The sequence below is a fragment of the Phaenicophaeus curvirostris genome, chromosome 2, assembly GCF_032191515.1.
Source record: "Phaenicophaeus curvirostris isolate KB17595 chromosome 2, BPBGC_Pcur_1.0, whole genome shotgun sequence".
NCBI classification, from domain to species: Eukaryota; Metazoa; Chordata; class Aves; order Cuculiformes; family Cuculidae; genus Phaenicophaeus; species Phaenicophaeus curvirostris.
The window spans coordinates 121341626-121367834 of record NC_091393.1 but is presented as its reverse complement, the minus strand read 5'-3'; the positions used below and the strand labels follow the sequence as shown (position 1 = coordinate 121367834).

The 26209-nt window shown below is 50.1% G+C and overlaps 2 protein-coding genes and 1 non-coding gene across 3 annotated transcripts in view; 2 read left to right on the top strand and 1 right to left on the bottom strand.

Annotated features, from left to right (window-relative positions):
- Positions 1–1611: 1611 nt before the first annotated feature.
- Positions 1612–7218, bottom strand: GDF7 (growth differentiation factor 7). The gene is made up of 2 exons (XM_069851079.1): positions 6835–7218; positions 1612–3080 (listed from the first exon to the last, which is right to left on the bottom strand). Exons 1-2 carry the CDS (start codon positions 7160–7162, stop codon positions 2158–2160), a joined length of 1251 nt encoding a protein of 416 aa, XP_069707180.1. The 5' UTR covers positions 7163–7218; the 3' UTR covers positions 1612–2157.
- Positions 7219–20518: 13300 nt separating this feature from the next.
- On the top strand, positions 20519–20600 carry TRNAS-AGA (transfer RNA serine (anticodon AGA)). The gene has a single exon. It is a non-coding gene; the product is annotated as a tRNA-Ser (tRNA).
- A 109-nt stretch (positions 20601–20709) lies between these two features.
- Positions 20710–26209, top strand: part of HS1BP3 (HCLS1 binding protein 3) — a 48367-nt gene continuing 42867 nt past the window's right edge. The window contains exons 1-2 of the mRNA XM_069850712.1: positions 20710–20785; positions 25682–25847. Of these exons, the coding sequence (XP_069706813.1) occupies positions 20745–20785; positions 25682–25847 (207 nt within the window). The 5' untranslated portion in view covers positions 20710–20744. The remainder of the gene's footprint in view (positions 20786–25681; positions 25848–26209) is intronic.

Genomic DNA, 26209 nt, shown 5'->3' with positions numbered 1-26209 from the left:
CCTCCAGTTGCCACTGGCCACAGCCTGGGGGTGCAGAGCAGAGCTCAGTGGGGCGAGGATGGAGTGAAGCTCGGGGAGAGGATCTATTGTCGTTATTGATGAGCACACTTTACTCCCTTCTGACATACTATTTTCTTGGGAGGAGTGGGTGTTGGACCCTCACTGAGGCTTTCCTGGCCTTTGAAATTGTTTGGATCTCAGTAGAGCTCACTGAAGTGACCCCCTCTCTGCCCTCCCTAGAAGAACACCCTTGCAAAGGAGAACAACTGGCTTTATATAGAAAAAAAAAACCATATTTTCCAGCAGGGGTTTATCTCTCCAAAAGCAAACTACTGTCACTAATGAACACTGATTTTTACACTTCAACACTTCAACCATCAGTAAAAAACCAAACCATCAAAAGCAAAACGTGCAAATACACTGCTGGTCTAAGCTAACCCAGCCTTGAAGCCGAAGTTTGGTACCAAGTGTCACCAACATGCAGCAGAGACACTTCCCAGTGTTCAAAACACACCTTGGCATGGATGCATGGTTTCACTGATTTAAAGGAATAATTTATACTCAGCTCCTGAGTTACTAAAATCCTGAAGCCCTTTCAAAACAGGTCAAAGCACCCTGCTTTACGTAGTGTTCAGCCCTTTGCACGGGAAATGTCTGTTCCTGGCAGATTGAGGCTCCCTTCATAGAGTGAGGAAAGGCAGGTGCTCCAGGGATGGAGCTCACTGGGAAATGGGAGCTGAAGGAAGGCAGAGTGGAGCTTAGTGCTTGTACAGGGATTATTTGGGAAAAGAAGAACCCAAACACAATGGCTTCACTAGGGAATGCAGGACATTTCATTCTCTCCAGACATACTGGGGATGGCTGTGTGACTCACGGGCTCAACAGCAGGTGCCCAGTGTGCCTTGGAAATGGGGTTTTGTGCAGGAAGGGGAGAGGACCCACCAGTCAGTACGTCCTGCAGGACTTTGGAAAAGGGTGGCAGTGCCTAGGGCAGCGCTTCAGACCATGAAGAGCCACAGCATCCTCAGCTAACACCTCACAGGGCTGTTCCCATTTCATAGGATCATAGAATGGTTTGGGTTGGAAGGGACCTTCAAAATCATCTAGTTCCAACCCCCCTGCCATGGGCAGGGACAACTCTCACTGGACCAGGCTGCTCAAAGCCCCATCCAACCTGGCCTTGAACACCTCCAGGGATGGGGCAGCCACAGCTTCTCTGGGCAACTTGCTCCAGTGCCTCACCACTCTCAGAGAGAAGAATTTCCTCCTTATATGCAAGCTCTTCTTCAGACCTGACTCCTGATTTAGCCTCCAGTTATGGGGACCATCTTTCCTGCCCCCGACAGCAGACTCACCAATCTCTCTGCACTGCAAACAGGCCTGGACCAAATGATTTCAACCTCCCATTGCCACAGGTTCTCCCCATGCGCCTTCCCTGAAGATTCCTTCTTTTTTCCCCCACCACAAAGGCAGCCAGAAAAACTCCTTTAACTTAAAGAAAAGAGCGTTCCCACCTCCCCCCCATCACACCGTCACAGCTGGAGGGTGATGCTGGTGCAACTTCTCTGCTTCAGCCACCACCCTGTCCCCTCCGCCCAAGTTGCCCACATCCCACAAGACAATTTTGGCCAGACATTTTCCAAAACCTTTGGGAAGGAAGGTGTCAGCTCAGCTTTGGCAAGACAAGCAGATCAGGCAGAACTCAGAGGCTGAGCGAGCATCTCCCAGGGGCTCTGCCAGGCTGCGTGTCCCCCTCCCCAGCAGGGAGCAAGCAAGGCACGAAGATGAGAGCAGCTCTGAGCGGGAAGCCCGGCTTCCCACTGCAAAGCATCAGCCCTAGCAGAGCCCCAGGAAACCCAGCGAGGGGTTTGGAGTTCATTCTTCCTTTGAGAGGGCCCAGAGGGGCCAATCTACAGCCTCGCTGTCTCGGGATAGGGGGCAATCCCCATCCCTCCAAGGCTCATGGCCAGGGCAGCCCCAGGAAGGCAGGAGACACCTGCTCTGAGCTTGGCTTTCGGAAAGGCACACACAAAAAATGTGTATGTGTGTGTATATATATATTTATATATATATATTCTTATATTTATATATGTAAAATGGGGCAGGGCTGCTGGGCAGGGCAGGGTGGAGTGGGGAGGGGGAGAGCTGCAGAAATTGCTACCTGCAGCCACAGGTCTCCACGACCATGTCCTCGTACTGTTTGTAAACCACATTGTTCCCGGAGTCTATGTAGAGGATGCTGATGGGGCTGAGCTTGGAGGGCACACAACAGCTCGGGGGGGTGGACTCCGGGTCCATGGAGTTCATCAGCGTCTGGATGATGGCGTGGTTGGTGGGCTCCAGGTGGGAGCGCAGGGGGAAGTCGCAGACCCCCTCGCAGTGATACGCCTCGTAATCCAGGGGGGCGATTATCCAGTCATCCCAGCCCAGCTCCTTGAAGTTCACGTGCAGTGGTTTCCTGCTGCAGCGGGTCTTCGCCTTCTTTCCGTGGCCTCTGCCCCCAGAGCGGGCGGCGATGGTTGTCCGTCTCTTCCTCCGCTTGGGGTACGTCTCCTGGCCAGGATCAGGGGGCTCCAGGAAGGCGGGGTTGCCCATGGCCTTGATCTTATCCCGGATCTCCTTGAAGAGGTTCTCCTTCCTCTGAGTGCGGGAGAAAGCCACGAGCAGGGCTCGCTCGTGGGGCTGTGGTTGGGGCTTGCTGAACCCCAGCTGCCGGGGGGGCAGGAGCCACCCCGACTGATCCGAGACGATCCTCAACATGAAGCACAGCAGCTTGTCCAAGGGAGATCTCTCCCTCCAGTCTCGCAGGGCTTCCCAGACATCAAACACCTCCCATCTGGAGGAACCAGCATCCAGAATGTCTGCAGCCCTCGAGTCCAGCAGTCGGGGCTCCTCGCCGTCCTCGCTGGGGCAGGTGGAGAGGAGGAGGTGGTGGAAGGTGCCTTCAGGGGACAGGGCCAAGCTCCGATTTTCAGGGAGAGAGCGTAGGACCCGCAGCTCTGCACCCGTCACCTCCTCCGCCTCAGCCAGGCTGGAGATGTCGAAGAGGTATCGCTGCTCCAGGGCGGATGGGGAGGCATCTGGAAGAGATAAAACAAATATGGAAAAAAAAAAAGTCAGAAACCCAGCAAGCTGAAGCCAAGCTCTCATTATGGAGGCGCAAGGGACACAGAGCTAACAGGTCAGATCATCGCCTTGCAGCTCACTGAGCATCCCAGCGGGGACACAGCCCGTGTGTTCTGTGCTTGGGAGCATCACCCTGGCCGCAGGCACCGAAACAAACAGGGAGGAGAAGATGGAGAGGGAGGGAGGAAGCAATTCAAACATGTGGCTTCTCATCAGCACTTTTCCCTTCACCCCAAGGTGGCTTCTCTGCCTTGTCCCAGGTGTTTCGGTGCCCCCGGCTGCATTTCTCTCCTGTTTCAGCATGGAAGCCCCAGCTGAACCTGTGTGGCACAGTCCCATCCCCAGCCAGTTGTCACCAAGTGTCACACACACACACTGCCCCCAGCCCCAGACGTGCCTAGATCATAGAATCACAGAATCACCAGGTTGGAAGAGACCCACCGGATCATCGAGTCCAACCATTCCCATCAATCACTAAACCATGTCCCTCAGCACCTCGTCCACCCGTCCCTTAAACCCCTCCAGGGACGGTGACTCAATCCCCTCCCTGGGCAGCCTGTTCCAGATCAAACTGTTAATAAAAATCCCGTTTTCCCTCGCAGGCAGGCACAGGCGTACACGGCAAGGATGCAGGAGCTGTGCCTCGGGGTGTCTGACAGAGACACTCCCAGGAGCTGAAAGCGAGCCCAGCTTGAATTTGTCACTATTTTTGGAGAATCCAAAGCCCAAATACAGACTTGCACAGTTTCTGGCACCAAGTAAATATACCCGATGTGAATTACACAAACAGACAAACAAACAAACTCAGAGGAGGTGGAGTTGGGGACAAGAGATGAATGAGTTCTGGGAGGGCTGGTTTTTTTTTTATTTTCTCTCTCTATTACAACAAACCTGATCTGAGCACGCTGCAAATATTGATGCTGTGCCCAAGCCCCCCAGCCTGCTGCTGGCAGAGCCTGCCTGATGCCCCAGTGCCGCTGCCCCCTCCCTTGGGCAGCACCGCTTGCCGGCTGGGAAAGATTTTTCTTCTCATCACTTGCTATATTATATTATCATTATCTTTAACATTGTCTTTATCATTAGAATTATCGTTATTATTACCCTTACCATTATTATTGTTATTTTTTCATTATTACATTTTATTTTTTTATCACTATTTTAAAAGCAGACCTAAAATCCCTGCGAGGAGCAGATAAGGAGATCCCTTTGAACAGATCATCCATGAAACTTCCCAGGACCTGCGCGGAGTTTTCCCCCAAGCCTTGCATCGCCCACCCTCCCCTCGGAGCATCCTCCCTCCTCCTCACTGTTTCCCCACCAGCTTTCAGCAAAAATCTCCCTGCAAAACCTCCCTGCTGGGATTGGGCTTGGGGGGCTCTGCAGCCCCACCCGCCGCTCTCCCATCCCAGGGCAGGCACGGAGAAAGCCTGGGGCTTCTTTTCAGTTTGTCTTTTCATTTTATTCGATCGGGATTGCATTTTTTTTTTTTAATCCCCAGCTGAGCAAACTTGGCCAGCAGGGAGCAATGTACGCATGTACATCTCTAGAGAAAAATATATCCTTAAGTGCTTATGTGCATTTATTTGACTATTATCATTAGATCCACAGGTATGAAGGGGACAAAAGAGAGGGAAGAGGGAGAAGGGGACCACGATGCTGAGCTCGGTTGAGCCGCTCCGGGGTTAAGCCAACCCCAAGGGGACCGAGAGGGGATGGAATGGGGTCCATCCCATCCTGTTGTGGTGCCCCTCTGAGTTTTTTGCAGCTGCAAAGGCTCTGCCGGGGTTTCTCCCTCCCAATCCCCGGGATGCTGTGCAGAGAAGCTGCCGGGCGCAGTTTAGGGTCCCGAGAGCTGCCCAGACCCCTGCCCACCCTGTCCTGACTGGGATGCACCCTGCAGCCTCATCCCCAATCGCATCCTCAGTCCCGAAATTCATCCTCGTGCTCAGACCAAGCCACAAACTCCATCCCCGTGGAGAACCACGTCCCTACATGCCCAAAGTCATCACAGAATCGCTCAGGTTGGAAAAGACCTTTAAGATCATCGAGTCCAGCTGCAAACCTAACACTGCCAAGTTCACCCCGACACTGTGCTCATGCACAGCCCCATAATTGTCTCCATCAGTGAGCCTTTTGCCCGGCTCCAGACATCACGCCGTTGCTATTTCCATTGCTACTTCAGTTTCGCATCCATGCACAGCCCCATCCCCGACCCCTGCTTAATCCCTGGTCTCACGCTCAAACCCATGCACGGCTCCATTCCCGTTAAGCCGTCCTGTCGCTCAGCCACGTCCCTACATGCCCAAAGTGATCAAAGAATCACTTAGGCTGGAAAAGACGTTTAAGATCATCACGTCCAACTGCAAACCTAACGCTGCCACATCCGCCACTAAACTGTGTCCCTAAGTGCCACATCTAACGCTCAACTCCACTTCCAGTGGGAGGTGTCCCTGCCCATGGCAGGGGGGTTGGAACTGGATGATCCTTAAGGTCCCTTCCAACTCAAATCACTTTCTGATTTTATGATTAACTTTGACTCCATCCCCAAACCTACAGAGCAGCCCCATCCCCAAACGTATGCAGAAGTCTCATCCCCACCCCCAAAACCCTGCAGAAGCTTTGTCCCTATCCCCAAGCCCAAATCCATCCCATCCCCATTCCCATCCCATCTCCATCCCCAAACTTATGCAGAAGTCCCATCCCCAAGCCCAAGTACATCCCCATGCCCAAACCATGCAGAACCCCTATCTCCAAGCCCAAACCCACCCCATCCTGATCCCTGTCCCTATCTCATCCAAAACCCAAGCCCATGCAGAAACCTCATCCTCAAGCCCAATCACATCCCCATCCCTCTCCCTACCTCATCCCACCCCCAAGCCCCTGCAGAAGCCCCATCCTGAAGCCCAGCTCATCCCATCCCTGTCCCTATTCTATCCCATGCCCAAACCCATGCAGAAGCCCCATCCTCAATCCTGTCGCATCCCTGCCCCTGTCCCTATTCCATCCCATCCCCAAATTCATGCAGAAGTCCCATCTCCACCCCCAACCAATCCCTATACCATCTCCATCCCTATCCCATCATCTCCATCCCTATCCCAACATCTCCATCCCTATCCTACCCCATCTCCATCTCTATCCCATCATCTCCATCCCTATCCCATGACATCCATCCCTATCCTACCCTATCCCATCTCCATCCCTATCCCATCTCCATTCCATCTCCATTTCCACTCCATCTCCATCCCCATCCCCATTCCTATCCCATCTCTATCCCCATCCCCATCCCATCCCTATCTCCATCACCATCCCTATCCCATCTCCATCCCTATCCCCATTCCCTCCCCATCTCCATCTCCATCTCCATCCCTACTCCATCCCCATCCCATCCCCATCTCCATCTCCATCCCTACTCCATCCCCATCCCATCCCCATCTCCATCTCCATCTCCATCCCTACTCCATCCCCATCCCATCCCCATCTCCATCTCCATCCCTACTCCATCCCCATCCCATCCCCATCTCCATCTCCATCCCTATGCCATCTCCATCCCTATGCCATCTCCATCCCTATCCCATCTCCATCCCTATGCCATCTCCATCCCTATCCCATCTCCATCCCTATGCCATCTCCATCCCTATGCCATCTCCATCCCATCCCATCCCATCTCCATCCCTATCCCATCTCCATCCCCATCCCCTCCCCGCTCACCCCCTCTCTCCCTCTCGGCGAAGCCGGTCACGGTGTGTTCCCCGCGGGCGGCCGGCCGGCGCGCGGCGAGGCGCTGGTACAGCGCCAGCATGTAGCGGTGCGGCACCACCGACCCGTTGCGGAGAGCCCCGTCCCGGCGCGGCGGGGAGGGGAGGGAGGCGGAGGCGGCGGCGGAGGAGGAGGAGGTGGAGGAGGAGGAGGAGGAGGAGGAGGCGGAGGAAGGCGCGGCTGCCGGGGGTCGCCGGGGAGCGCCCGCCGCCTCGAGCCCGCGGCGGAGGCGGCAGGCGCCCAGCAGGCAGAGGCAGAGCGCGGCGGCGCGGAGGCGCATGGCTGCGGCCGCGCTGCTCCCGGCTCAGCTGCCGCCGCCGCCGCCCCGCGCCCGCTTTTGAGCATCGTCTTCGCCCGGCGCCGCCGCCGCCGCCGCCGCCGCTGCCGCCCGCCCGCCGGCGCGCCCCCTGCCGCCCGAGCGCCGCCACTGCACCCGCGGCGCCCTCCCCGCCGGCGCGCCCCCTGCCGCCCGAGCGCCGGCGCCGCAACCCCCGCCCGCTCCCCGAGCGCCCCCTGCCGGGCGCCCCCCCGGCTCGCCCCCATCCGCCAAGGCGGCTCCGTCCCCATCCCCGTCCTCGTCCCCAGCCCCAAACTCATGCGGAAGCCCCGTGCCCATCCGCACGCCCATGCAGAAGCCCCAGGTCTAAGCCCATTCCCGTCCTTATCCCTCCATCCCCATCCTTATGCCCATCCCCATCCTAATCCCCATCCCCAAACTTATGCAGAAGCCCCGTCCCCATTGACAAGCCCATGCAGAAGCCCCAAAACTAAGCCCATCCCCATTCTTATCCCCATCCTTATACCCATCCCCATCCTTATCCTTATCCCCATCCTTATCCTTATCCCCATCCCCATCCGAAAACTTATGCAGAAGCCCTGTCCCGATTGACAAGCCCATGCAGAAGCCCCAAAACTAAGCCCATCTCCATCCTTATCCCCATCTTTATCCCCATCCCCATCCTTATCCCCATCCCCATCCTTATCCCCATCCTCATCCCCATCCTTATCCTTATCCCCATCCCCATCCCCATCCCCAAACTTATGCAGAAGCCCTGTCCCCATTGACAAGCCCATGCAGAAGCCCCAAAACTAAGCCCATCCCCATCCTTATCCCTCCATTCCCATTCTTATCCCCATCCCCATCCTTATTCCCATCCCCATCCTTATCCTTATCCCCATCCCCAAACCAATCCTCATCCCCATCCACAAACTTATGTGGAAGCCCCACGCCCGTCCACAAGCCCATGCAGAAGCCCCATCCTCAAGCCTAAACCCATCTTCATCCCCATCCCCAAACTCATTCCCAGTCCCCATCACCAAACCCATGCAGAAGCCCCATCTTCATGTAGAAGCTCCACCCTCAAGCCCATGCAGAAGCCCAATCCTCAAGCCTAAGCCCATCCCTATCCCCATCCCCATCCCCATCCCTAAGACTATGCAGAAGCCTGATCCTCAAGCCCAAACCAATCCTCATCCCCATCCTCATCCCCATCATCATCCCCATCCCCAAACCCATGTAGAAGCCTCATCCCCATCCACAAACCCATGCAGAAGCCCCAAACACCAACCTAAGTGCATTGCCATTGCCAAACTCATGCCCAAACCCCATCCCCATCCCAAAACCTATGCAGAAGCCTCATCCCCAAGCCCATGCAGAAGCTCCATCCTCAAGCCTAAACCCATCCTCATCCCAAAACCTATGCAGAAGCCTCATCCCCAAGCCCATGCAGAAGCTCCATCCTCAAGCCTAAACCCATCCTTATCCCCATCCCCCAACCCATAGTTATCCCCATCTCCAAACCCATCCTTATCCCCATCCCCAAACTCATGCCCAGTCCCCATCCCTAAATCCATGCAGAAGCCCCAACCCCATGTAGAAGTTCCACCCCCAAGCCCATGCAGAAGCCCAATCCTCAGGCCTAAACCCATCCCTATCCCCATCCCCAAGCCTATGCAGAAGCCTGATCCTCAAGCTCAAGCCCATCCCCACCCCCATTGTCATCCGCATCCCCAAACTCATGCCCAGTCTCCATCCCTAAAGTCTTGCAGAAGCCTCATCCCCAAATCCTTGTGGAAGCCTCATCCTCAAGCCCAAACCCAATCCTCATCCCCATCCCCAAACTCATGCGCAGTCCCCAGCCCTAAACCCTTGCAGAAGCCCCATCTACATTTTGGACGGGCATCCCTGCCCCATACTGGAGGCACATCAGTGCCCACGAGGCTGGTACCGGAGGTCCATGCTGCTCTGCTCCTCCACCAGCCCTTGTAATTCTGCCTCTGGAGACCAGCACCAGAGCAAAACAAAGCTGCGGCCGGGCTGTGGGCTAATGTTTTCCCTTGCATAGAGGGTTTCCTTGGTAAAAATCAGATGTTTCCTTGGGTCTCGATTAAAATAACAAAGTGGGGTATTTACTAGGATGTTATTTCAAGTCTCTTAAGTCCCTGGTTATGTCTGTTGCGATTTCTCCACAAATACAAAAACAAGTGCTGCGATGATTTATTTGAAGGAATGTAGGTGTTTCGCCAAAACAAACACTTTTTTTTCTCCTCTCTCCTCCCCCCCCAAACAATTGCTTCACACAAGCATTTGTTACTGCAGCCTCTCAAATTTCTTTCTCCTGTGATTTTACAGGTGCTTTGTCACAGTATCATGAGAGGGTTTCTAATACCAACCAGCAGCTTTGCTTGAGATGTACACATAGAATCATAGAATCACCAGGTTGGAGGAGACCCACCGGATCATCAAATCCAACCATTCCCATCAATCTCTAAACCATGTCCCTCAGCGCCTCATCCACCCGTGCCTTAAACACCTCCAGGGAAGGTGACTCAAACACCTCCCTGGGCAGCCTCTGCCAGTGCCCAATGACCCTTTCTGTGAAAAATTTTATCCTTATGTCGAGCCTGAACCTCCCCTGGCAGAGCTTGAGGCCATTCCCTCTTGTCCTGTCCCCTGTCACTTGGGAGAAGAGGCCAGCTCCCTCCTCTCCACACCACACCACACAGCATGAAGCAACGGTGGCAGCTCCCATCACAACATCCCGAGAAACCCTCGTCTCACGCCTTGTGGGATGTCCTGGCCCAAAGCCATTTGCACACCTCAAATAGCTTGAGTGGCATTTGCATGGGTCGAATGGTTCACACGGTACTTGCACAGCCCTTGTGTGATGTTTCATAGAATAATAGAACGGTTTGGGTTGGAAGGGACCTTAAAGATCACCTAATTCCAACTCCGCTAACCATGGGCAGGGGCATCTCCCACTGGACCAAGCTGCTCCAAGGCCCATCCAACCTGGCCTTGGACACCTCCAGGGATGGGACAGCCTCAACTTCCCTGGGCAACCTGTTCCAATGCCTCACCACCCTCATTGTGAAGAATGTCTAATGTCTAGTCTAGACATGTCTAGAATGTCCTAATGTCTAGTCTAAATCTTCCCCTCTCCAACTTACAGCGTGTACAGCCTTTGCACAGCATTTGGGTGGCTTCAACAGTGTTTTCAAGGCTTGCACAGCATTTACACCCTTTGTGTGGTTTGCACAGGGTCTTGCACAATCCCGTTGGCACCACCCACAGTGACCACAGGGAGCCCTCACCCAGCTGGGGCAGGAGGCAGAGGAAGGCTTTGTTAACTGCTTTTCTTCCATCAGACCCTTATTAAATGCTGTTCAGATGCTAAATGTTACTTTAAGAAAGCATCCAACAAGACCTTCCACCCCCTGGCACCCCTCTACCCTCTGGGACAGGTTGCTTGGACTCCTTCTGGGTGCCCTCACGGGCAGGCAGCAGCAGGGATAAGCATTTGGGGTGGCCTTTCCTGAAAATGGGAAGGCTGAAAGATTGCCCTGCACCTGCCAATCCCACCTCTGGACCCACGCCCCAGAGTGGAGCTCCTTGCTCCTCTGGTGCGACAGGGTACAGCAGAGCCCCCTTCCCAGTGCTGCCGAGGAAAGGGAGCAAAACAGTCAGTGGAAGGATGGAAGGATGGAAGGATGGAAGGATGGAAGGATGGATTGGTGAGATGGGACTGCGAGGCTTTAGAAAATGGGCAGACAAGTCCATCCATATATCTCTGGGCTTCTCGCAACTGTTTCTGGAGCCTCCTGCTTGGATTCATCTTCAGCAGCCACTTTTATGGGAAAGAGTGAAAGTACAAAAATGATGAGTGTGAACCCTGCTCCAAGCTAGCCACATCTGTACGCAGGTACATCCTCCTGGGTGTCGGAGTGTGTGTCCCTGCCACATGTGAAGAACCCCAGGCTTTGCCAAATTCCCAGGGACTGGAACTGTCACTGCATCTTCTCTGTGTATCTTTTAGGTATTAAGATTACATTGGTGCAACAAGACAGCCAGGCTGTGCTCTCTGTTTTTTTCTTTCCCCCCTCCCCAACTTTTTCATCTCTGGACCAGTCCTCAGCTCCCAGTGTGAGCAGGAGAGCCAAATCCCTGCATGGCGCAAGGCAGCACGGATGAGCAATAGGTTCCTCCACAGTGGTTCACACCACACCACGCTCGTCCCCCTGCACAGCTGCTCCTAGAATCATAGAATCACCAGGTTGGAAAAGACCTCTTAGATCATCGAGTTCAACCATTCCTATCTGCCACTAATCTCCTGCGGCGGAGTCATGTGTTGCTGGGTGATGAGAGCCAGATTGCTGTCCTCACTGTCTGTACGCACATACCCACACAACCCCCAGCGACACAAACACGTCTGCACACACCAGACACGTGTGCCTGCACCAGCTGGTGCACACGCACACACACATGCACAAGTACACAGACCCAAGATGCCAATTATAGAGCTACAGAATCATAGAATCACTGGGTTAGAAAAGACTTCTGAGATCATCAAGGCCAACCGTACCTGTCCTCTACTAGCCATATCCCTAAGCGATCCATCTACCTGTCTTTTAAACCTCTCCAGGGATGGTGACTCAACCACCTCTCTAGGCAGCCTCTGCCAGTGCCTGAGAATGCTTTCAGTGAAGAAATTTTTCCTGATGTCCAATCTGAACCTTCCCTGGTGCAGCTTGAGGCCATTCCTTCCCATCCTATCACTTGAGAGAAGAGACCAACACCCAAATCCTGACCAGCTGTGCTGGAGGGGAGACATGAAATCCCACAGCCCATCCTCTCAATCACACAGCAACCACACAACCACGAGTGCCGAGTTTCCCACCTGTTCTCCATTGCAGCTTCATCTAAACCCTTTACGGCTTTCTTGAAATTCCACCAGCCCGGTCCAGCTGCAGGACCTTCCCTTGAGTGACAAAGCTGGTGAAGGGGCTGGAGAACAGGCCTTATGAGGAGCGGCTGGGAGAGCTGGGGGTGTTTAGCCTGGAGAAGAGGAGGCTGAGGGGAGACCTTATTGCTCTCTACAACTACCTGAAAGGAGGTTGTAGAGAGGAGGGTGCCGGCCTCTTCTCCCAAGTGACAGGGGACAGGACAAGAGGGAATGGCCTCAAGCTCCACCAGGGGAGGTTCAGACTGAACATTAGGAAAAAAATTTTCATGGAAAGGGTCATAGGGCACTGGAACAGGCTGCTCAGGGAGGTGGTTGAGTCACCTTCCCTGGAGGTGTTTAAGGGACGGGTGTATGAGGTGCTGAGGGACATGGGTTAGTGATTGATAGGAACGGTTGGACTCGATGATCCGATGTTCTTTTCCAACCTGGTGATTCTATGAGTCTATGATTCTAAGTCACACCAGACTTGCACAGCAGTGCAGCAGCTCCTGCCCTCAGCCCTCCCCTGCTCCGAGGATGGGCTCCTTTCTCTCCCAGTGCAAACTTTTTGCGCACAACTTCACACTGGCAAAGAGCCACCTTCTACCAGCCTCCTTCCAAAATCAAATTAGCACGCTGCTGCAGCAGCAGAAACTGGAGAGGAAAAGCTGCAGTTTTATTTTACAACTCAATTACCAACTTTATACAGAAAAAACCACCCCTATAACTGAGGGAGATTTTATGTCCATTCAGCTTCACCAGCAAATAGACTTATTCCTCTTGAGGGCTCTCCCCATTGCTGTGGGTACAGCAATGTGCTCCTGCCCACAGTGTCCCTCAACCAGCACAGTGATGCTGGCTCCAGCCCTACTTACTTGCTCATTCTTTCTTTGTTCTTACACTTACAAATTCTCTGGGTACCTCCAGCACAGGCAGAAAAACACAGTTCTGAAACTGTCCCATCACCCTGTTTGCTAAGGATTAAATGAACCAGAAGTCGGTTAGAACCCTCAGTGAAGATAAAGGGACAAATTTGCCTCTATTTTTTTCTTAAAAACTTGTCCTGAATAGCATGAATCCACTAGTTGCATGCCACCCTGATTCCTGCACCCTTACAGTTTGCATCACGCCCTACCATGGTTTTCTCCTTTGTTCACAAAAAGGATATTCTGGGTGGCTTTTTGAAAGAAGGGGCAGTCACTTCACTAAGCCTGTTTGTTTGGGTTTTTTTACTGGGGACATTTTTGGGATGCTGATTCCTTCAGGATCAGGAAGGAATCATTTCTGCCTGGCTGACACTTGGGCTTGACCCATGCTTTGCAGTCTCCCTCCCTCTGCTCCCTCTTTTGGTCCCCAGCACTGCCCAGCTCATCCTCCACTGTAGCCCACGGTGGTCCAGCACCTTTGTATGTGGAGCATCAATTCATTGCCATGCGTGAGGCTGAGTCCTGGGCAGCGTGGACTCTAGTACCATGACTCCATCCTCTTTTGCAGCTGTGGGAAACGTTCCAGCCTCAGACTCCTGCCTGCCAGAGAGAGATTGCTCTTCAGCAAAGGAAAGAAGGGGATATTTGATTTATCCAGAACCCCATCCGCTGTGGAAGACCACTTCTCAAAGGAGGAAACGGAGGCAGAAAGGAAATCCTCAAACAATAACCATATACCCAGTGTCATAGCCATGTTCCCACAGCCCTGTATCTCCCCAGATGTTCAGATTTTCTGTCATCATCACTGCAGTGACAAACCCTCCTCCACGCTTCAAAACTAGAGGTGTTTGTGGCTGTTTCCATCAGCCAAGCCAGTGGGGCTCAACCAAATTTGCAACTCTTGCTCAAGTTCAGAGTGCTCATAATATTGATGCTAGTGTTTATTTGGAAGAATATGTTTTCATGTATTGACCACACGAGAAGCTGATTGTGGCTTCACTTTACAAATATCTTCTAGTGAGATGGCTATAAGTGATGGCAAGGCCAACTCAGTAAGTAACCAAACAACAGCATCGTTTTCTTTACAAGTCTTCCAGCAACTCCTTCCAAAACTTACACTGAAGCCAACCTGAATTCTTCCTGGTTGCCTGCACAGGGAGAGCCAGGGAAGATAAGACAAATCAAGGTACAAACTCCATGCACAAAACATCAGATGGACTCAAAGACCCCATAGGGCTGCTTTTCTTCAGTCCCAAAGACCTTACGTCACCGCCATCTGGAATCTAAAGCTGTGCTTGCCTCCCATCACTTTCTGTTTGAACACTATACTCCAGCTAAGGGACGGGAGGCTTATGGAAATGCTTTGCTGAGAGTTCAATCCTTCTGGAAACTTAAAAGTTTCTTGGATAAGAGTCTCCATTCCCCTCAGGGAAAACAGTCCTATTCAGCATCTGGCTGACAGGGTCTGGCAGAAACCACCTGAAGACTGCAAGTCAATTTTTGTGCTTTTTGAAAAGTGCAGAGTCAGCAGGTGATTTGTCAAGGCACCAAGCCACAGATGCAGAGTCGGGATGATGACTCACCCCAAGTGTCCTCACCATGGTAGTCTAGGCTAGCATCTGCTTGGAAAGGGTGGGATTCACCTTGCTTCATTTTGGCTTCTTTCTTAGTCTAACTAATCACCTACCTCCCATTAATTTTTACTACAGGGAGAGCTGAACCTCCAGAAAATGATTCCTACAGACAGAAGAGCCCAGCTGAGACAGCTGCTGCAGAGGTTTTGGTCTTCTTGTGCAGAAAGACTTCAGCTGCCTCCCCACTCCTGGCTGTCCATATGACATGTCACCAGGGGAAGTTCTTTCCTACAGTTCTCCTCAAGCTCTGCTCCGTGCTTCCATATTTCACCCTTTGACTTTCACTCAGGCCCTTTTTCTCTCATCTGTCTCCCAGATCATTGTGGGTTTTTTCCCCTAACTTCTCACCCTTCAGCTCCCAGGCCCTTTGGGTAGGCGTCTCAGATTCAAAGGTATCACCCAGTCCCGAAGGGGAGACCTGGCTTGGGAAGGTCTGCCGGCAAGCACCTAAGAAAGTGTCCAAAAGGGAATATTCATACAGTACTTCATCTCAACCCTTTCTGTTCTCAGCTATTCCCATGAGACCTCCATCTCTGCCCTTTGCCCTTTCCTCCCCAGACAGCACTGCTCATGGCTCTCGTGTCATTCCCACTTCTCTGCCACTTGAGACAGAGAATTTCTTCCTACCAAAACCAAGGCTTTCCTCTCTACCCCAATAAAAAGTGTGACCAAACTCCAGTTCTGTCTCACTTCTAACTTTCTGGATGCAGTTGTTCACCACGATGATCATGGAAGGAAAATGAGGTTCCCCTCCTCCATCCTTCAGTATTGTTCGTTTCTCATCAGACAAGTATTTTTGCTCTCTCATTCACTTTGGTTCTCTTAATCCCGTTCTTTCTGTAGACTAGACAAATGGACATAAACTACTAAGTCCTCAAGGTCAGCCCAATAACTCCACAATGACAAGGGTCTAGCAAAGAAAATCCTGTCCTCAAGAACTGATTTTGGGAGCATCACCTTGAGCAGGAATCAACAGGTAGCTGCATGCCACCTAAATGCAGTAAACAGCACAAGGTAGTTGGAGGTATAACTTTTGTTTGCCTGGACACCTGGCAGTTAGGAGAGATGTCTCTCACCTGAAAGGTGCCACAGAGACCAGCCTAGACCATGGGGCAAATTGAGCCGCTCATAAACTACATTTTACCACCACCACCACTATATCTTCTGGCCTCCAGAAGATGTATGATCCTGCAGATGGTTCTGCTTCTTAATCCCATAATTCCTTTTCCATCTTGCCTTTTCCAACATTTTTCTGTAGACATTTCACACCCTGAGCCTCTTTCTCCTTCAGCTGTTGAGTACCACTAGGAGCTCAAAGGAGAAGAAACCATCCCACCGGGCCCGCCCGACCCATCTCAGCAGAGGGTCTGGGTGGCTGCAGTGCGACAGAGCATCAGCAGAAATCTTGAGTCCTGGAAAGTGGCCAGGCTTGCAGGGAGGGATCACAACCAGGGCAGGAGCACCATCTCCTGGAGAAGGGATTTATGGCAGCAAGCTTTGCACTCTGAGTGACTGATTTCAGCAGGGCTCTCATCGTATGAAAAGAGAATGGATAAAGCTGGTTGTAGAGCCAGCTAAAACAAAGTGGTCCCTCAAGAAGACTTCATTTCCATTCTCTTCAATCTGATTGTTTCTCTCACCGGATGATGGTTGTTTCTTCTTGCCATACAGAAAGCAAAAAACTCGGCTCATGAGAAAAATATCCAAAGGGTGTTCTATGCTATTGCAGCATATATAGCTAAATCTATCTCTAGAGCTGTATTTTCCTTTGCCTTTCTGAAAGACAATCCTCTATTTCTATAAAATCTCCAGTGCTCACACAGCATCATTTTTGGAAGATTGTAATAAGGGACCATTTAGGATGTATTCATTTCACTTGATCTACAATATAAACGTGGGATTTGCTGGACACACATCAGGTGTATCACTCTTCGCTCCAGAGGTCACACTGACTTGATTTTCATTTACTGCAATAATACATATGTATTTTATGCACCAGCATGGTGACATCTACTTCTACGGTCACAAATTCAATCATTTAGGTCTCATTCTATTGCCTGCCCATAGACACTGTAAACTGAGATGCACCAGAGACCTGAGACATCTGTTTGGAGATGCAGATGTAGCACAAGACCAACATGAGACCCATACAATCTGTATTGTGCTTCCCTTATACTCCCATCCCACACTGGAGGTGTTCAAGGAGTGTGGGCCCTGCTGGCAAGCCAAACCAAACAGGTATCTGCTGAGCTCGTGTTTTAGTCTTTCCCTTAGAGGGACACCAATGTCGGCCTCTAACCTATCCAGCTGCCAGGTTTTTACAATAATTGGAGGACCTAAAAGTTGTCCAGCCAATACTTTTTCTGTTGCAATTGGTTAAAATTGTCCATCAGGTTATTATAATGTTATTAGGTGGGGAGCAGACAGACAAGTTGGCAGACATATGGAGTGACAGACAGACAAAGCAATCCAGAGATGCTGAAAAAATCCCATACTAACGCCTTCTCACTTCCTACCCCCTTCTCTTTTTCTTGCTAATTCAAAAAGTTGAATTTTTTCCATTTAGAAGCATTTCAGTCAGGTCCAGAATCACTCATAAAATGGAGGAATTGTTCCAACAACATCCCTGAAAATTTTCCTAATTTTAAAAAAGAAATCCAGGAATAAAAACCGCCCAGCTCTAACCGAACTGGCTCAAACTGTGCTGGAAGGGGTAGTTCGACGGAGGAGCTGGGGCTTCATGAAACTCAGCCTTTTCTTACTCCATCAGGCAAGATTTTCATAAAGGGCATCATCTCTGCATTTCACATGGGCAATCATAGAATAGAATCATAGAATGGTTTGGGTTGGAAGGGACCGTGAAGGTCATCTAGTTCAATCCCCGAGTAACCAGGAGTTAGCACTAAAGTCAAGCAGACTTTGGGCTCTTGTTTATCTCCAACCAAATAAATTAGCATGGATATAAACACTTCCAGAGCTTATTTGGTGGGACTGAGGGAAACCAAGGTACTTGGGCAACAGCTTAGGTCAGGCGTGTGGCAAAGGTGTACTTGAAAAACTTGGCAATGTATTTGGGGGTCTACCTGGAAACTTGTGCAACTATTGACCGTTCCTTCACCTCTCCTTGATCTGAGGAACTACTCTATTTATGCTCATACAGGCAGAGATCATTGAGGACAGGAGCTGTAGGCTGCTGCTTCCCAATCTTTGGCATTTCTTTCTTCTCTCTATTCATCCCACTCCCAGTTACAAGAAAATCATAGAATCCTGGAATCATTTAGGTTGGAAAAGACGCTCAAGATTATTGAGTCCAACTGCAAATCTAAAACTCAGTCCTTCACAACCCTCTTTGTATTGCTGCAGGTGGCTGAGAAAACTCCTCTGGTTTATGAGTGAGTGAAAGGCTCTTAGTTTAGCTACTGGGAGTAAAGTTGTCCATAAAAAGTAAATATAAATACCAGTTCTAACTGCAAATCTGGTCATATCACTGACTAGCTTCAGCTCTGTAAAAAATCTCAGTATAACTGGTCCCAGAATGAAGTTTTGAGCATGAACTGAGGGTTAGACTGGAGTCAGTGGGACTGACTGTGGTAGACGAGCTGGGCAGTTGGTTCTCACAGGGTGAGATGGAGCTGTGGTCTGCAGCTGGCACCAGCAACCCTCCCTGGACTTTAGGTTGTATTTGAGTGCTCTCTAGTGGACAGAAACATCAGTCCAGAGGCAAACTCTGCTGCTGCTCATCCGCCCTGAGACGAACACCCAGACCTGGGTGTCTGAGGCATTGAGTCCGTAATATCCGCACACCACGGAGCTGTGCTGAGTGTCTGGGAAAGGGGTTTTGGAAGGTGGTTTAAAGCAGAGTCTTCTTGACCTGTGACCCTGAAGGGCAGAGGTGTGGTGTGGGAGCACTGTAGGGTCGCAGGGCATGCACACCTTGTCAGACAAGAGCTTACACATGGAGCACAAGGTATCATCCCAACCTCTTCCCTCACTAGATATCGTGGAAACCTGTGCTGCTTCCATGTGACAAGTAAGCTTTTCGGAAGTCAGCTCAGGATGTGGGTCATGAAGTGGTTACACAGTGGGTGCTCCTAGGTGGGCAGAACTGTGTTACTGGAAACAGATGTTCAAAAAGTGTCCCAAAACCCATGAGACTCATAAGGATACTGTACTGCAATTGCAAATATGTTGATAAGTTTTGATTTCTGAGAAGAATTCATCACATTTCCCCTTTTATTTCAATGAAATAATGACAGCTAAAATATTTGTGATGATGGTGATGGTAAAAACTGAAGTAGACTCTTGACTCATGAAACAGCTACACTAGCTGTACTATCTCTCCTTAAAGTCTTTATTTTAAACCTGGCTTCTGCATTACCCTGTGTTGTGGGGCTACTAGTTTAGGTTTTCAGGATGATACGGTCTGTCAGCAAGACACTGCCCGATGCTCAGATGAGTTGAACACAAATTAAGCTCCTTCAACCTCCCACTGAGCTTAATTACTTGTCACCCATTCCTGAGAGGAGAGGAGAATGGACTAAAGCAAGGCAAGCAACCTCCCAAACCAGTCAGCACCGGAGAATTAAAAGGCAGGAAAAAAGCCAGCAGGCCCAAAGAAAAGAGCCCTGAAACTTCAGAGTTTCTTCCTCTTTCCTTCACTTCTAGACAGATGAACAGAGGCAAGGGAGACCCATGAGGATGACAGAAGTAGCTGAGTGCAACTCAAATATTGGTAGGAAATCATAACTTTATTAGTGATGACTGTTACTGATATCGGTTCCTGGATTTGCTGCACGTCTCCACTTGATGATCAACTACACCAAGTGCCACCATGCCTGACAGCCTGGATCATTTATCAATGTGCTCTTTTCTTCCAGAAAAACATAAGTAACAAAACGGGTCCAGTGGAAGAAATTTTCCATGTAGGATCCAAAACAACATGGGAATCAAACTCCACATATTCTGGGAGATTGCTTCTGAAAAAGGCAAGATTTTTGCTCAGCTCCAGCAGACAGCTCTATCAGTATATTACGATTTTCTTCTTTCAAGTTTGACTTTTGTCCAACTTTTTTGCTGACAAAACACACTCTACATAGTCACCACCTTAGGAAAAATTCTTTCACAGAAAGGGTCATTGGGCACTGGCAGAGGCTGCCCAGGGAGGGGGTTGAGTCACCTTCCCTGGAGGGGTTTAAGGCACGGGTGGACGAGGTGCTGAGGGACATGGTTTAGTGTTTCCTAGGAATGGTTGGACTCGATGATCCGGTGGGTCTCTTCCAACCTGGTTATTCTATGATTCTATGACCCTCAGCACCTTGTCCACCCATCCTCAAACACCTCCAGGGAAGGTGACTCAACCACCTCCCTGGGCAGCCTGTTCCAGTGACCAATGACCCTTTCTGTAATTTTTTTTTTCCTAATATCCAGCCTGAACCTCCCCTGGTGGAGCTTGAGGCCATTCCCTGTCGTCCTGTCCCCTGTCACTTGGGAGAAGAGCCCAGCACCCTCTTCTCCACAACCTCCTTTCAGGCAGTTGTAGAGTTGTAGCCATGGCGGAGTGAGGCAAAGAGGTATCCGCACTGAGAAATGGGCACAGGGATGTTACAGGGAGGATGTTTTAGTCCTGTAAAGGGCAAGGAACAGAGTGAGGATGAATTAACGGAGCTTTCGTGCTGAAGGAGCCACGTGTCGGAGCGGTTAAGGCGATGCTCGTCCGAGTGAGGCAGAGCCGTGCCAGCTCTCTGCCCTGAGGAGACGGGCGCAGGGATGTCACGGGGAAAAGGTCCTGTAAGGGAAAAGGAACCGAGAAAAGGGGAATTAGTGGGGTTTCGTGCCAAGCCCCTCAGCCGCCGGGGTAGTCGTGGCCGAGTGGTTAAGGCGATGGACTAGAAATCCATTGGGGTCTCCCCGCGCAGGTTCGAATCCTGCCGACTACGGCCGCGGGTGTTTCTTTTTTTTCTCCCCCTTTTTCCAGCCCTTTTCCTGCCCGGGCCTCTCCCAGCGAGCCGTTCCGCAGCCGGCCGGGGCGGCACCGTCCGGGCTACGGAAGGAGCCGCGAGGGGCCGCGCTCCCGCCCCGCCATGCAGCGCCGCCCGCCGCGCCCCGCGCTCGGCACCGGCAGGTACGGGACTGGGGGGGGGGGGGCAGCGACCGTCCTGCTGCGCGGAGCTCGGAGAGACCCGGGGGGGAGCGACCCGCCTGCTGCGCGGAGCTCGGCCGCATCGGGTCTCAGCCGATTCTTCTCCCCCTTCTCGAAGTTCTTGTCCTTGCAGCTTTTGCAAGTTGCGGTTCCCTTCCTCAGGGTGTTTTGTTTGTGCTTTTTATCTCGGGGTCAGTTGTCTTCTCTTCCCGTTAGGCCTCGTTATCTGGCTTAACCAGATACAGTCACGTTCTTCCCCTCCTTTTTTTTTGACTACGGCCCTGTTAAAATTCTTTATCTAAGTGTCAGCATATTTTAATTCTAAAAATCACAGAAACTAGACATAATATTCCAAGTTATAATAGGTTAGTGACTTATAAAAAATGATTTTTTTTCTTTCAGAACCCAGGGGAGCTCGAGGGGCAGCGGGAGCTGGGCTGTCCTCCCCAGTGACAGGGGACAGGACGAGAGGGAACGGCCTCAAGCTCCCCCAGGGGAGGGTCAGGCTTGAATTCAGGAAAAAATACTTCACGGAAGGGGTCATAGGGTACTGGAACAGGCTGCCCAGGGAGGGGGTTGAGTCACCGTCCCTGGAGGTGTTTAAAAGAAGGGTGGATGAGGTGCTGAGGGGCCTTTTTCACTATTTATCAATGACCTGGATGAAGGCATCGAGTGCACCCTGAGCAAGTTTGCAGACGACACTAAGCTGGGTGGAAGCGTCGATCTGCTGGAGGGTCGGGAGGCTCCAAAGGGATCTGAACAGGCTGGACCGCTGGGCAGAGTCCAATGGGATGAGGTTTAACAAGGCCAAATGCCGGGTCCTGCACTTGGGGCACAACAACCCTGAGCAGCTACAGACTGGGAGAAGTCTGTCTAGAAAGCTGCCTGGAGGAGAGGGACCTGGGGGTGTTGGTTGACAGCGACTGACCATGAGCCAGCAGTGGCCCAGGTGGCCAAGAAGGCCAATGGCATCTTGGCTTGGATCAGAAACAGCGTGACCAGCAGGTCCAGGGAGGTTATTCTCCCTCTGTACTCGGCACTGGTGAGACCGCTCCTCGAATCCTGTGTTCAGCTCTGGGCCCCTCACCACAAGAAGGATGTTGAGGCTCTGGAGCGAGTCCAGAGAAGAGCAACAAAGCTGGTGAAGGGGCTGGAGAACAGGCCTTATGAGGAACGGCTGAGAGAGCTGGAGAAGAGGAGGCTGAGGGGAGACCTCATTGCTCTCTACAACTACCTGAAAGGAGGTTGTGGAGAGGAGGGAGCTGGGCTCTTCTCCCAAGTGACAGGGGACAGGACAAGAGGGAATGGCCTCAAGCTCCACCAGGGGAGGTTTAGGCTGGACATTAGGAAAAATTTTTCACAGAAAGGGTCCTTGGGCACTGGCAGAGGCTGCCCAGGGAGGGGGTTGAGTCACCTTCCCTGGAGGTGTTTAAGGCACGGGTGGACGAGGTGCTGAGGGGCATGGTTTAGTGTTTGATGGGAATGGTTGGACTCGATGATTCGGTGGGTCTCTTCCAACCTGGTGATTCTATGATTCTATGATTCTATGTGCTGGTTTGGGTTTGGGAGTAGGATTCCTAGTTGTTATGGTGAAACAAATTAATGATAAGCTGTATACTTGTAGTTAGACTATACAGAGAAATAAAAATGTTTTCTGGCTAATTTGTGTCTACTATCTTGCCTTCACTTAATGAATAAACTGCTTTTACTAGTTTTTTTCCCCTTTTCCTATGACCTGGGTTGTCACAGTTTGGTCCCTTGTGGGCAGGGGTTCTTGGAACTGGGCTAGCTTTATCAGGGCAGAAAATGCAGAGTTTTTTCTCCTTGTAACACAGACGCTGGAATAAAGTTTCCTAGATCACAGTTCTTGCATCCCTCGCTTTGCTTTCTCGCTTGCAGTGGCTGCTTTCCCTTCTGTCCCATCCTAGCCTTCCAGCACAGATTAATTAAAATACAAAGCCTCTACATTATATGCAAATCAAAAGACAGGAATGCAAACTTGTGGCTCTTCCGTGAACCGTGGAAACTCCTCTGTTCAGCTGACCTTTATATCATTTCCCCTTCCTCTCTCCTGTGCCAATCCTGCGTGATTGGATTATGCAAGCGCAGTATAATTGCTATGAATGGTCTCGTTGTGTTCAAGTGATTCATGTTAGGGAAGTTAACTGTGTGCCTAAGTCTCCCCTTATAACCATTTGTATCATAGATAGAAGTGCAGCTTAGAGATAGATGAGCTAGATTTAAATAAGGACTAGAAGCGCTAAACCTGTGTGTCTAATCTAAGCAGGCAGCTTTCTCCTTTTGTTCCTTTTTCAAAGCTACTAGAGTAAAACATGCTTGGTTTTGATTTGAAAATGCAGTGAGAATATATTTTGTCTTGAGATTTGTAGGTGCTGCTGTTTGAATAACAACGATAACAGTATTGATTGTATTAATGCACTGGGGGCTGCTTGTTTTGAAACTAAAGCCTTACAAGAACTTGTGTCTGCTTCAGATATTGTGCTATATCTGTCTCAGCCTCCCTATTGATTTCTGTTTGTTTAGAATAATTTTTATATTAAAAAACCTTTTCCAGTGGAAGAGGTAATAGTGGTGCTTTTCCTATAGACACGATGACGAAAGTGATCACAAGGCCTGAAGTAAACAAGCAAAAATGCAGCTATTTGCCCTACCACTAATCGATTTCCATTGCAGCTAAGACTTTCAACAACTTTAAAAGGAAAACCCTGGGTGTAGGTAAGGTTCTTATTAACTTCATGGCATTTTTAGGACTCTGATGCAGCAGCTCTTACAGTGAAGCTGTTGTCTAATCTCCGTACATCTGTACGTGGTCGGCGTTTTAAGCTAAATAAAGCCATTCAGGCAGGATGGTTTACTGGTGAGTTTTCCTTTTGTTCGCATCAGAGGCGAAAAGCAGGTTAATTTGCCATTTATCTTCTCTCTGTGGCTGTGTTAACAGAAATAAGTCACTTCAGAGTACCAGTTGACAGACCTGTACGTTCTTACAGCTGCAGTCACAACTTCTGAGTGACTCCACATCTGGAGACCAATCCTCCTGCTGCAGGCACATTCTAAATAAGAACCAGCTCCAGCTGATTTTACTGGCAGGTGTCCTTTGGGTCAACATTTTGGCTGCCACTGAAGGACACAACGCTCCAGATAATGACTCTTACTTAGAGGTTTGACAGACTGCTGGGTGAAAGCCAGGCACCTCTGTATTTATACATAAGTACTATTGATTCTGCGTTTGCAGTCCAACAGCATGTAACTGAGAACAACAGTTTGTCTGTTAGTGTAAACTCAAGTCCTTGGAAATGAGAATTGGAGCAAACTGAATAGCATTTAGGTGCCTGGTACAAAATATTGATGATGGTAGAGCTGGTTTTAAAGCCCTAATGTGTTAAGCGTCCCTTCCGGAGAGGATTTGGTACAAAATTGGGCGTTTGCCTTTGTCACAGAAGCACAGAATCATTTAGGTTAGAAAAGACCTTTAAGATCCTGAGTCCAAACGTAAACATAACGGTACCAAGTCCACCACTAAACCCTATCCCTAAGCACCACATCTACACATCTTTTAAACACCTCCAGGGATGGTGACTCAACTACTTCCCTGGACAGCCTGTTCTAGTGCTTGACAGCCCTTTCAGTTCAGTTGCTATCCACATTATACAACTCTCTTTAAAGTTTTTTATTCAGTTTTGTATTGGGGATTCAAAGGTTGCCTTCTGGGAAAACTCAAGTTTCAAAAGAACTGCTCAAGTTTTGACATGATGAGAGGAGTCTTCTGAAACTTTATTTGAGACTAGATTCTTTAAACCTCTTTAAAGTGTATTTAAAGTTCATACACCTCATATATCCTTAGGGGAAAGGGCACCCGTGTTAATGAATCTAAACTTCCTGAAGACAGAGGCAAGAATTCCACGAGACACCTCTGCAATCCAGAGGAAGTCCAGAGAAGAAGGGACTTGACATTCTCCATGTGGCTAATGTTTTAAAACAAAAAGAAGCAGAATAAATATTTAATGAAAAGTTGTTTGTTTTCTTTTTAAACAGTCTCTTCTGATTTCATTAAAAAACATTCAGTCACACGTAGGAGGGACACTTGGAGATGTGTTCCAAGAATGTTCAGTGCTCTGGATGATAAATTTCTTTTTGCTTTTGGCAGAGTACTTGGTTGGTTCCAGTGACAGCAGTAAAGAGTGTGCCATGGCTTGGCATGGGGGTATCTTTGGGGGAAGGAGCCCTGATAGGTTTTGGTTTCCATTCTAGTGAAGCAGATTCTTTATTTTGTTAAAGGTACCATTTTCTTGTGCCCCAGCTTTGTATTTCAGGCTTTAATCTTGCTCTCCAGTTGGCTCTTACAAAATGCATGTTGTCCCTGTGCTCAAGCAAACTCCTTATTCCTTCTGTGGCTTCTTTCAGCTATGGTCTCTGCCATTCCTGCAATGTCCTAAGTCAAAGGAGAGGTGGATAAGGTTTGGTGTGAATTGTAGCAAGCAGATATTTGCTTCAAAACAAGCTGTGATGAGAAATCATGGGGTTCTTCTCATCTGCTCTGCTGGGTAGGACAAGCACCTTCGACTGTTGTGAGCAGAGTCCTGTTCTGAATGAATCTCCATCTTCTGTTCCCAGAAATGCTTTGTTCCAGCATTTTTTCTGCAGTGGCCAGTGGCAGGTGCTTCGGGATAGAACGTAGGAAGCAGGCTATGTCTGAATTTGTGTCGTTGCAGAGTAGGAACAGTGTTAGGGTGGGTGCTGTCTGGTGTCCTCTTGAAATGGGTGGCACTGGCTTTCTTGAGCTTTGAGCTGGATCCTCGGGGAGGGTCAGTAAAAGTATTCGTGCCAATGCCTGAACTCTGCATGTATTTTTTCCCCTAGGCAAATTCAGAATACACACACAGGGCTGGATTTGTCAGTGCCGGAATACCAAGAAATCCGTGGGAAGATGATGTCTGGCCATGTAGAGTATCACATCGTTGTTGTTACCCGATTGGCTGCCTTCAAATCAGCAAAGCACAAGCCTGAAGATGTAGTTCAATTTATGGTAAATGTTTTATCATCTCTGTGTTAATGATCACTTCCTTCATCAACTTTGATTATTTCGGTCCTGATGTAGCAGATGCTTTGTCATCACAGCTTCTCTGGATCAAGGTCCTTGGTAGGACAACAGAGTGTATCATTTCAGCAGTAGGAGTATTATACGTACATTAATTGAATGTTTTATTCCCGGAGCTCAAAGCGATAATGTCTGCTGTTGCCCTTAAGGCATTTTGTATTATGGATCAACAAATAGAAACTAATTAAGATTTTTATAAGTCCTGCTACAGTGTACATAAACACAAATTAAATATATGGTAGTTTACTTGAATGGGGAGAGAATCGTATTGCGGAATAAGATGAATTAAC

Excerpts from the sequence above, each read along its gene's own strand:
- GDF7 (XM_069851079.1), bottom strand. The coding sequence starts at position 7,162 with ATGCGCCTCCGCGCCGCCGCGCTCTGCCTCTGCCTGCTGGGCGCCTGC. Across the intron at positions 3,081-6,834 it reads CGCCGAGAGGGAGAGAGGGG|ATGCCTCCCCATCCGCCCTG; the intron begins GTGAGCGGGGAG and ends TATCTCTTCCAG.